The sequence below is a fragment of the Athene cunicularia genome (assembly GCF_003259725.1).
Source record: "Athene cunicularia isolate RWA chromosome 14 unlocalized genomic scaffold, athCun1 chr14_part1, whole genome shotgun sequence".
Classification (NCBI taxonomy): Eukaryota; Metazoa; Chordata; class Aves; order Strigiformes; family Strigidae; genus Athene; species Athene cunicularia.
In genome coordinates, this window is record NW_020799118.1 from 16,176,785 (window position 1) to 16,189,109 (window position 12,325).

A 12,325-nucleotide genomic window follows, 5' to 3' on the forward strand; every position below is an offset into this window, starting at 1 on the left:
GCTGGAAGTCAGAGGGCTGCTTTTAATGGAGAAACACATTGTTAGTCATTATGCTTAAAACTGTTATAGAATCTGTGCTTCCTGTTGAAAATATGTAAGGGTTCACAAATCAAGAAGGGTTGAAGACTCCGTTTCTAGGAAATCAGTGCTCAGCCAACAGAGCTGAGCAGCAAATGGCATGGTATTTTCTCTAAGTATTAATTTGGTTTCCTTGGTTTGTTTCTTTTCAGCTGGTGTGAAGTTCAGAGTCCTTGAGCAGCAGGATGGAAAACCTCTTCGACTCCTTATGCAGGTAAGTCACTAGTGCCTTCTGTGACATTTCCTGATTCAGGCTTCCCCGCAGACTGACCCCAAGGTCCTGCTCTCTCCTGTAGCAGTTCTGAAACTGGTCCTACTGAAAGGCCCCACTTAAAAAATTTTGACTGGGAAATGCTGAAACAAAGGAAGTATATTTCACATTGCAGTGACTGGCTGCTGCTTTCTCTTTAATACCCTGCTTGAGTCCTTGGTTTAAAGAAAATGTCCTGTATGGTGTGGAATGAAATGTGAAAGATATGATAAACATGGAGCTCTGTTAATTCTGGAATTAACACTTCACATCATTATCACCTTGCTTCCTGGCTCTATGTAGCTTCACTTAAATAATTGCTAAACACTGAGAGAAGAAAAAGAAAGGTGGCTAAACCATTCAGAATGAAAGACCAGTAATAGGTCTTCCCCTCCAGATGTGCTGAAAAGCCTTAGCTGCTCCCTGATGACAGCAGGATGAGTGTGTGGGCAAGACAAGAGAGGGAAGGGCCTCCTCTTATTCTCCTGAGTCGCTCTGGCAAGGTGTACAGGAAAAGCTTACCTGTGCTTTTGTAACCTCACATTTCCATGCTCTGTCATCAGAGATACTAAAGGAAATACTTTTCTGAAGAGAAATGATGTGATAGTAGCAGTGAAGTTCTCATTACGCTTTCAGGAGTGATTGTGAAGTTTCCATTTCCTGACTTTGCTGCCATATCACAGAGTCACTTTTCTTGCTCTTTGCGTCCTAGGGGGAGAGTCTGCAAGTAGCGTATAGAATTTATAAAAACCATTTGGACGCTGAGGGAGTGTGTGGGAAGGAACTAACTGCAGCTTCCCAACTCTTTTTGCTTTTGCCATCACCAGTCGAGTGCTATTTCAGCCGAGGTCAGATTAGCACGGAACCAGCACACCAGCTAGCAGCAATTCAAAAGGGAATCCCTTCAACAGATGTCTTCTAGGGCAAAACTAGCATTTCTTATGCATGCTGTCTTCCCAGTTCCTGTCTTTCAGCAGGGTAGTGGTGTAAGAACCAAAATCTGTCATTGTCCATGATCAGAAGACTCCATAAAAAGGAAACCAGACACCAAAGATGAGGCACAGGAGCTGCTGAGCAGAGAATTCGGCATCATTGTGTTTGTGAGATGAGGTAGATAGCTTCTCCAGAGGAAAAAGGTCACGACTTGGAGAGCAGAGGCAGTGAGTCATATGAATATGATGAATTTTCCTTGGACCACTGCAGAAGGATCCTTTTGCTATCTAGAATATAGCATGTCATCATATCAAGAGGTAGAAGTGCTTTAGTGGATGTCTCTCTTGGCCTTCTGTTCAAATAATAATGATCAGAGAGTCAGTAAAGGCACTTTTTTGCTCTCTCTGTGCTGTTAGAAATTAAATATGGGCTTGTGTCAGAAATCCTGCAGAATATACCACCTTCTGATAGGTCTTTTGAGAGAACAATCTAAAAAGCCTATTTTTAAGTGACATGCTAAAATTCTTATGGTACATGATGATGCTCCTTTCTATACATTTTTCAGTGGCTTTGTCCCTTCCCCGTATGGTAGCCCTCTGGAGCCAAACTTGATGGAAGTAAGGCTGTATGCAGGTAACTATGCCCAAAATAATTTAAGCTATAGGTGACTGATACATTCATAGCTGTCCTTTGGGGCACTGGTAATGGATTAGAAGTCAATATTGCTGGTTTTGAGCATTCACATTGAGCTTGTGGTTCAGCTGACTGATTATTTTTTATTTTTAAGATAGTGTCTCTGGAATGCAAAGTCCAGACACAGAGAAGTGCAGGGTGGGGGATGATATTTTCATTCCAAATGCTACTTCATTTTCTCCAGGAGGTCTTACATTGTTCAGTATTTTCATTAGTGTTTAAAATAATTTATTCTGGTGCACAAGAAGGAATATTTCTGGCAGTGTGGCTCAACTGAACTTATAGCCCAGTGAGAAAACATGATGAGTTTGATTCATCTGTATACCTTCTGCTAGTAGTGTCATCATTCACAGCAATTGCTTTGAAAAGTGTTAAGCAAAAGAGGAAGGGAAAAGGGAACATCTCCATTATGAAACAAAGGATGTATATTATATCAGAGTAGATTATAGCTTTGGACTACAGAAATTGCATAAAAGGAACACATATTGCCACTTCCCTAATAAACAGTTGCTTTTGTTTTGCTTGTTTGTTTCCATTTATAATAGAAGAGACAGATGCATATATTGCACTGGGCGTAAAACCATCTCTTGTTATTTCTCAGTAGGCAAGTGTTACTGCTCAGTATCACCACTCTGCTTAGGGATGATTTTCAACGAGAAGTGTTGTGTCCAAACCTTACAGCCCACATAGCTAATAGTCAAAGGAACATACACTGTGTATCTCTCTGGTATAGCAGCAGTTTCTATCCTCCGCCAGCATGTTTTCACTTAAAACATACTGGTTTGCCTACAGCTGAGGAAATATGCAGAAATAGTTACTTAGGTTTTACTGTTGTTTGTTTTGGGGGCAGGTTTCTTTGGTCTTTTTTAGTTTGTTTTTTTTTTTTTTTAGCTGACTGTCTGTGACCGCAGTGTGATGAGGTTGGTTATAGTTATGCAGAATGTCCCATAAATGCTGTGGTTGATCCTTGGCCTTTAGGCTGTAGAATGTGTTTGAAATATGAGCTGCATGAGTTTGGGTTAGACATACCTCAGGTGGTATGAGCTCCGCTCTTCCGTTTCGGGTACAAATACTCGCTTTGGTTGCATTCAGAACTAGCTTTCTGTGCATCTGTTTGGGACCCATTTAATATCTGCTAATGAGTCGGTGTCCCACAGCCGGATCATGCTGGGTCTGGCTGTGTTTTGGCTTCCCTCAGCCTGTGTGAGCTGCTGCCCAGGCCTTTTTCTTATACTTCATGGGGATGCTTCTGTGTATAGGCATTATCTCCTTCTGCTTCAACAGTGTTGTACTTTGAAACTGATTTGGCAAAGGTCTCCAGGTTTAATTCTAATGAACTGTTTGCTTAATCACCCTTTCCCAGAGCTCCATCTTTGTAGGCACTCTGAGTTCATCCTCCCCCTCTCCATGAGCACCAGAGAGCTGAAGCAAACTGGTGGTACAGGCAGGCTCCCAGAAAAGTGGTTGCTCCTCACTGGACAAAAGAAATATTCAGCTTTTGATGAAGTAGTGACTGTCTGTGTGGCTTTTGCTGTGTCTTTCCTTTTTGTGGCTGGATTTTCTACTGTGAATTATAGTCTCCTTTCACGCAGCTGCTTGGTTGGTTCCAGCATAGCTGGACTCTTGCTGGAGGAGGATGTCCTTCCATTTCTTGCCACTGTACAAGCTTCCTCTAGCTCTGTAAGTCTCCTCACCTTGGTATCTCTCATGGTCTGTTTTCTGAGATCCACCATTTCTATGTAATCTGTTTAGTCTGTTGGAGACTACTGCCATGCATCTTTCTCATGCATCAGATCTTGGCCAGACTGGATCAGTCCTCTGGACTTCACCTATCTCTCTACCCTGAAGTGCTTCACTGAAATGAGATTTTTCCAAGGTCTAATGTGCTTCTGTCACCCCTTTTCCAGCTACATGTCTGTCTGCCTCCCCCATCTTCCCAAAGGTCAGCACAGCAACTTTGAGATCATAATCAGAGCTTTCGTAGGCAGAGACTCCAGACGTGGTCATTCTTGACATGGTGATTGAAATCTAATTAAAAAAGATTAACTCAGCCAAGGAGACAATTTAAAATGGTAATGAGCAGCCCTGCGTGCCACGGTGTGGTATGCATCCTGTTCTGCTAGGAGATTCCACTGGGTGGGTATCAGGTGATACCAGGTTTAGCTTAAAGCACAGTTGTGGGCAGAGGGCTTAGCACATTAAAGCAGTAGGCCCGTAAAAGATGTGGCCTAACTGGCACGTTATAGAGGAGTTGTACCCCCAATGGAGTATTGCTGTCTGCGGTGGGAGGCCCCCATCTCTTCAGCCTCTGCAACCTCCAAACGCAACAAGGCAACAGTCCCACACCCTCGTGTAATGAGCATCACTCAGATCTTGCTGGTGCTTGTGTCTGCTTCTCTGCTTGGAAATGCTTCTAATAATACTCCTTGCCAAGCTTGATTTGTTAATGTTTTGGGATATTGTAGAAGACTAAACAGCTTTAGTTAGCCAAAGAGGGATTCTTGTGCTTATGAGTACCAATACTGATGTTTTAAGAAAGGCCAGTGCTAAGCAAAAGTTGGACTTGCCCTCCTCAGCTACCTGTGTTTCTTACTGCAACATTTTCATTGCTGCTATCCCTCTTTCTTCTCCTCATAGATCAACCCTCTATCCTATGGCAGTGTGGTACAGACATACAGGCTGCCAACCTACAGCTGTTACCCAAAGGATACCTGGACATCTCTCTGCAAGAAGCTGTTCCTTGGAGAGCTAATATATCCTTGGAAACACAAAGGAGAGAAGCAAGACTAAAGACAGCAAAAGAGCTTGAGAGACTTGGTCAGAAAAACATATTGAATCCTAATGCTTTTGGACCAAAGGCATCTCAGAGCCAGCAACTGCTAGATCCCTTTAATTAATTAGATTTTGGTAACATGGGAGGGGCTGCATTTTTAAAGGCAAGTATTTTTAAACATTATTTTTCAACTTCCCTCTTCCCGTACACTGTGTTTGTGTAATATGCTAATGATTATTTTTGAAGCAAAAGGTTAAACCCATCAGTGCCTCATGAAACCAGCATTTAGTGTGATCAAGGAAGTACCTCCTGAATGGTTTGATGATGTTCCTTCCATGTCAGCTCACAGGGCCATATTAAACAAGCCCTTTGGGTCATTCAAAGCCACAATGCTGAGGTGCATTCTGCCAAAGGGTATTTTGGACCTTTTATGCTTCAGCCTTCAAGCTGACTGATCAAAACCAACATGGAGGATCAGCTTGTAGAGCCATACACTGAAAACTGTACAGCAGGGTTATCTGGGTTCGTGGGATATTTATTCTTTTCCTCTTGGGTTGGCTTGGATTCACTTCCACTGCAGCACCAGGCAGTGCTAAGCATAGAAACAGCGGGGCTGGAGCCCCAGAAACACAGACTGCTGTATGTTTGTGCTTATATGATCTCATCTACATTTTTTCAACAGCAAATAGTGTTTTGGGGAGAGCTGAGCCCTGAGCTGACACCAGAACGGAAGAGCAGAGCACACAGCCTCAGACCCCAGACTGCTCAGATTTACGTGGCAACAAGCCATGGTAGCTGAGAGCTCAGGGCTCTGCCAAGGCTCAGGGCTTCTTCACTTAGTCGCAGTGTAAGGCAAACGCAGCTTTGCTGAGTCCAGCTCTGGCTGGTGTGTCTGCCAGAGGGCTGCAGCAGCCCAGCTTGTTACACAGCTCAACCAGCTCAGGGAAGCATGTACTGTGTCTCCCTGTTTCTCAGGGCCCAGGTGAGAGCCTCACCATGTAGTGCCTCATCTTTTGCAGTTTCTGATAGTCAAGGAAGTTATCTTGGATACGAGGCATTTAAAGCCACTTCTTTCCCTGAAACTATAGACCCATTTCTCTTGGGAGAGTTTTCCTGCTTTGGATACTGCCTCCACAGTGCAACAGTGCTTGGCTTTTCAGTGTCCCAGTCTGATGGTGTGCTCATTTTGATGTGAGCCTTCTATTCCCTCTCTTGGGGAAAGTGCCTCTGTGCACAAGAGTGTGATGTCCCACTGGGTACTTTGTAAATGTAGACATTTACATACAATCATTACCCAAAAGTACACTTTCTCCAGATCTGCTAGCTCCTCTTGCCCCAGCTGAAACAACGATATAGTATCGCTGTACCCTGCTGCCACTCTGCGTGCCTGAAGTGACTGCATTAACTGGCAGGTGAGAGCTGTGGATCCTTCTCTTTTCCTCTGTCTGTCCAAGGAAGCAAGGATAGAGGAAGAAGAGGAGGATGTGTTATGGCTGCAGCGCTCAGCTCTTCTCTGCAGGGCTGCCTGTGTATTCCAGTGGGAGCAGGTGGAGCCAAGGTGCCCTGGGCTTTAGTAGCCTTCAGTCAGCCCTTCCACTGGCAGGGTGTTTCCAACTCCAGCCCCATGTCTTATCCATGTACTTGAAGCTGCCACAGAAGAGAAGGGGTTATGGACCCGCTGCTTTAAGACATCCCTGGCCAGATATATTTGGTTTGTCTGGAGCTGCTCAAAGCCTCTCATGGTGCAACCACTGCCTCTTCAGTCATAGCTTGATCAGGAGAAAATGAAGCTCTGTAGGCAGGCACTTGGTCCAGACATTCCTTAGCAGGCAGACACAGGAGCTGCCAAGGTTTTACAATTTTCTTAAGGACTTCGTGAAGGGAGGCAGTATTACATAGGCACTGCTACCCAAAGAGGATGTCCTGTTACCTTGATCCAGGGGAAAAGGGCACATCATTGCAGAAAGGCAGCGTGGCAAAGCCCTCCCACCACTGTCTGCCACTGCAGGCTCTGGGTGGGACATCGCTGGCTGCAGAAACTGGAGAAACCTTTGTTCTTCTTTAACAATCACTGCTTAAAACTCATGTACAAATACAGTAACTTCTTCTCTTGCAATATCAATGCCCAGGTATTTCTCTCCATGTGTGACTAACTCCAGGTTGTGATCCATGTAGTGGATGAATGGTCTGAGTAATGTTTCTCACTTCAGCTTAAGTCAGAGATATGGAGACCCATCCTTACCTGGCACTCAGCAGAGCAGATTTACGCTTTACCTCCCTCTCATGTTTCCACTGGAGCTACTAAATTATATTCCCTCTGCTTCCTCCCACGACTGCATAGTTTGGTATACTAACTGCTGTGAGAAACTTTATTATTTCTGGTCTTGTGAAAATAATGTTCCTTATATCCTAGCTTTTGAAATCTTTCCATGAGACCAGACAGCTCACAACAGTCCTAATTGTGGCTGTCCTTTGGGATCAAGTGACCTGAAAGCCCCAGAGACAGGACAGAGACATGAAAACCAGTGAATGTGTCCTTCCTATTGGGAACCTGCCAAAGATATTAGATGTTCCAGTGTTGGAACGTCTGTTTACCAAAGGCTAATACTGACTCCAGGGCTGGTGAAATATCAAACTGAGAAAAAGCTCTTCCTCCAACCCAAGAGCCTGAATCTTCTTTGAATACAGAGGACCTTGAGTAGCACAGCTGAGAAATGACAGCCCCTTGTGGGTGCAGTTCTCCTGTGTCACACACAACTGGTGCCTGAGGTTTCTTACTGTTTCTCATACTCGTCATTCTCCTTGTCCCTGATGGTATCTGAGCCTGTGAGTTTCTTCTGCTGGATATTTGCCATGTCTCTCCTCTTCCTTTCCAGTCACTGCTGTGAAATAGTCTTTCCCCACCCTTTTCCGATTCTGCGCAGAGACATTACAACAACTTAGCAGACATCCTGCTCAGGAACATTTGACCTTATGTCATCTTTCTAATTAGAAGTTGGGATCAGCATCATCTTCCACAGCAGCACAGGCAGGCCTAGCACTGGCATTTCCTCAGGGAAGAGACTGCTGGTAAGTTTGTGGCTCTAATTTATCCTCAGATCCATATTATCCATATCAGTCCTTGGATGAGAAGTAGTTAAAAGATATCAAATCTTCTCTGATTCCTACCACACAACCCTTATAGCAGGCAACAAGCAGTCTTTGCCAACCATCATTCAAAGACTGTTATCTTGCAGACTTCTTTTAATACTACATTTCCTTATTATTATTTCTTCCACCTTATGGTTCCCAGTGCTGGCACAACACTCGATGTGCCTCTTTACATAGGCATGTTTTCTGTGAAGGAAAACATGATTCACAGCATACAAAGCTCCATCCTAGATAGAAATTCTGCCTTTGAGAAATACTTTCCTTTCCTAACCAGAATAGCATGTGACGATGCTGAAAGAAAATCTCAGTAATTACTGCACTGAAGGCCCTGGTTATGGTTTTGGGAGTTTTCTCCGATCCTGCAGCTGGACTGTGCCTTTTTCTGCTGGCACGTGTGAATATACCATCAGGCCCACTGAAAGAGTGTTGCACATGTGTACAATCCATATGTTGACTTACACTCCCAGGAGTGTAAACAGACTTGCTCAGTGCTCACGGCAGTACGGTTTCTGCGGAGAGGAGTGCTGACAGAGCCATGGGGATGCCAGCAGGGCTGCTGTCAGCAGGTCCACGCGTAGCTGAGACCAGAGGGGCTCTGCATCTACCAGTTGCAGGTGCTTGTGTTTGAGAGTTTAGGGATGGAGATCTTTGTTCTGCTGACAGGTGTGGATTTTTTGGTTAATTAAACCTTATAATCAGAACCTAAATGGATTTTGATTACACTAGAATAAAGAGCTCAGGAGGAAAATCAAGCTTTTCCAACTCTTATTTATCTTGCCACCTGTGTGGCTGCCTCAGTACTGGCTGCCACCACCACAGGGACTGTGCAGGGTGGCTGCTGCAGGCTCGGCTCAGCTTGGCTGAGCAGGTGCCTCATCCCAGTCCTGAGGCCTGGCCTCTGCTCTCCACACACAGAAGGTGTTTCACCACTCCTCCAGCTGAGAGTGTTCTATTAAGGCCAGACCATGAAACCCTTGCAAGGATGAGCACTGGATCTGGCAGATCCTGCCTCAGGCCTGGGAGGCAGTTGAGGTGATGTTCCTCCAGCTTGCTTTTTTCCTATGATTCAGTGAGGGGCTCCTTGTTTTCTGTGAGCCTGCCGATGCGATGTGTTGCTGTTCAGTGTGAGGGGCAGGGTGGAGGGGACAAGCCTCAGCAGCACTTACACTGCAGCACTTATACTATGCAGTCTGAGCAGGAGCACAGGCTGTATCTGGGAATGATGGATGCCTTGTGGCCACTCCTCACATCAGAGCCATTATACCCTTGAATTCAGCCTTGTTCCCTTCCCTTCCTTTTTCCTTCTCTTTTTTATTCCTCTTCCTCAGCAGTTTGCACCCAGCTAGCAGCATGCAGCCCATCTGCCTTCTGCAGCGTGGACTGTCCAGGCAGGCCCAGAGCACCACTGGTTGCTGGTGGTGTGAGGCCATGCAGAGCCGGGGTGTGACCACAGCTGGAGCACTGTTGCCGGCAGAGACCTGCAGGGCTGTTCCTCAGCAGTCAGCAGACTGAGACGGACCTGTGTCCTGTGGGAGCATGGTGTCCTGTGGGAGCATGGCGGTGAAGCGGTGTTGCTCCAGGCCAGCTGAGTGTCAAGCAGCTGGATGCATGGCTGTGACAACGTCCCCATGCTGCAGCAAGCTTCTGCCAGGATCACCCCCTACATCTGCCTCATGCTGAGACTGCTGCTTCCTGCAGCATCCTTCCATCAGCTCCTGAAACAACCCCACTGCCTTCTCCATGCTGCTCCTCTCGTAATGATTCTCGTTGCTCTGGGCTCTAGTTTGGTTTCCACCACCCACCAAGGAGGTGAGAAATCACTTGAATGAGCCGTAAACCAGGGCTCTGGGGTTGGCCCTGGAGGAGTGGCAGGACTGAGAACCAGAGGCTAAGAAAAGAGAAACAAAATCAAGATTCGTGCCCATCATCCTCTTCTTGCCAACTCCCTGCCACTTTGGATACAATGGACTGGTGGACAGAAATGACAGGAATGGCTTTTCTCCCCTCCCGGGGAACGCGGGCACACACAAATCTCCCCTCTCCACTTCCCCTGCTCCACCATCAGGGCGAGAGTTTTTCTGCAGGCCTTACCCTCCACAGGCTTTACCCTCTGAGCTCTCCCCCTGCTCCCCAGGGAATGCCATCGACGGCGGCTGGGGGCAGCAGCAGCTCCAGATAGAGTCAGCAGGACGTCTGCTATTTCATTTTGCTTTTATCTGCTATTTCATTTTGCTTTTGCAGAGGCTGGATGAGCTCGGCTTTTTGGGAGGCAGGGGTGGGGAGACAGAGGGGGGCTGTGTTTGGCCCCTGCCATGCAGACAAACCAAACTGAGCAGTGCTGAGCATGAGGACACCCTCTCCCCATGGGGATACAAACCCCTCATCGAAACAAGCCCCCCCAAAGGCATTTACACTGCTTGGATCCAAGGCAGGAAATGAACTCAGGCCCCAGGAGAGGAGAGGGAGCCAGGCTGAGACCAGGCAGGGGGCAGCCCCTTACTCCAGAGCTCTGCCATCTCCCCTCCCGCTATGAGCATGGAGGGAAGAGCTCTACCATCTGCCTTCCCCAGGCTGGGCAGGGTCAGAGCATCATCCTCAGTATGAACTCGCTGGAGCACAGAGGGGTCCCTTGTCCCCAGACAGCAGGGCAGAGGAGTCCTGCTGCCCCATGGGGTGCTCAGATGTGGCATCTCAGTGATGAGAGCTTGTGTCTCAGCTGGCTGAGGACTGGTGCATTCATCACCGCCTGGTCCCCAGCACTGCACATTCCCAGTCCGTCACCTCTGAGGGTGGAAAATCCCCTTGGCTGCCCAGCCAGTGTGGTGGAGCTGCTTGGGCTTTGCCAGCTGCCATTTACCTGGTTTTGGTCCTCCCCACTTCAGCCCATTTTACAGATTCCCCTTTGCCAGCCCCACTTTTGGGAGATTTTTGGCAGAGGAGTCAGTGATGGGGGTTATCCACACACCCGTGGCCGCAGCTGTCCTGGCCCTTTGCTTGATGGCAGAGCAGTTCCCAAGGGAGGAAGGTGAATCATCCGTGCAGTAAAAGACAGGTTTGGGCAGCAATTAATATTTTATAAAAGCAAGAAGTCTTGCTGCTGCTGCAACTTGAGGAGCGTGGGGCAGGGAGCAGAGCAAGAGGAGGAGGAGGAGTGGAGGCTGGAGGAAAGCAGAGCAGAGGAGCTGACTCACTAGCCCAAGGGAGGGCTGCCATGCTTCCATGCCACTGGGCAAGGCAAGACCCCTGCTCTTGCGCTGACGAGCTGCAGCACCAGTTGCACAAACGCTGGGGGGGTCTCAGGCTCATAGAAATGGGGGAGACAGAAGGGCAGGGGATCAGGGGGGCAAGGCAGGAGGAGCAGGGGGACCCAGGGCACTGGGGCTGCACTGGTGTATCTGTAGCAGGGAAGGATGAGATGGATGCTGGTGACCTCCCAGCACGTGGCAATCGGGAAGGGATTCAGAGCTGGGACAGGAGCAGAGGAGGCAGGGTGGAGGGAGGTGGGACCATGCCCAGGCCTGGGGGCTGCAGTCTGAAAGCTGGAAGAGGAACAAAGGTCACGAGTGCGGGAGCGTGGTGGGGCTGGGTGATGCGTGCCATCCTGTCCCCCTATCACCACTTTCACCCTGTGCTGGCCCGTCGCGATGGAGCTGAACCATTTGTCGGCATCTGTGAGGTCCCTGAACATCCCGGGTGCATCCCTGCCCTGGGACCTGCCATGCCACCGATTTGCATTTACAGCAAAAAGCTGTTTTCTGCAGAGCAGAGGCTCGTGCCCCAGCAGTGTCTTGGTGGGACACAACCATCTTCAGTCCTCCTGTGGGACCTCCTCTGCCCCAGGGGAGCCACATCCAGGGTGGTTTGTCAGCGAGGCCAAGGCGAAGAGCATCCCCCCCCTCCACCCATCCCGTCCCCCTCTCCATCCACTAGTGACACCAGCCTGGGTGAGGTGGGGTCCGTGGACCCCTCCCTGGAGCTAAACCCCTTGGGCAGGGCAGGGGGAGCGGGGTGCCCGTGTGCAGGCGTGGGCACACCTGAAGGTGGGAAGAGGCTCCTGGCACCCTGTAACGCCTCAGACCTGTCCGGAGCTCTCCGGCACTCGCAGCCGCTGGGAAGGAGCCGGAGGAGCCGCAGCATCCCTGCGTGCTGATGAGCATCCCCGGCGCTCGCTGGGCTGGGGCCCCTCGTTCCTGGGAGGACACATATCGTTTTAAATGGGGCTAATTGGAGGCAGACAGGTTGGGAACCTAATTAATGAGCTGCTTGGCTCTAAAAAGATTAGGCAGGATGCTTTGTTCAGCACAGGATTTGTCAGCGATGCCGGCAGGGAGGGCACCGGCACGTTCCCACGGGGCTCCTGCGGGATCGGGCCGGGGAGTGGCGCCTCGTGGAGCCGGGACTCCCGGAGGGCAGTGCCAGGCCGATGCCGAGGGTGGCCGGTCCCGGGG

The 12,325-nt window shown here is 48.6% G+C and overlaps 1 protein-coding gene across 1 annotated transcript in view; it reads left to right on the forward strand.

Moving 5' to 3' along the window:
• The window catches only part of PIGQ (phosphatidylinositol glycan anchor biosynthesis class Q), a 32,434-nt gene extending 23,820 nt beyond the window's left edge, over nucleotides 1-8,614 (forward strand). Inside the window, exons 9-10 of the mRNA XM_026859088.1 lie at nucleotides 231-292; nucleotides 4,592-8,614. Coding sequence (XP_026714889.1) covers nucleotides 231-292; nucleotides 4,592-4,744 — 215 coding nt within the window. The 3' untranslated portion in view covers nucleotides 4,745-8,614. The remainder of the gene's footprint in view (nucleotides 1-230; nucleotides 293-4,591) is intronic.
• Nucleotides 8,615-12,325: the final 3,711 nt, after the last annotated feature.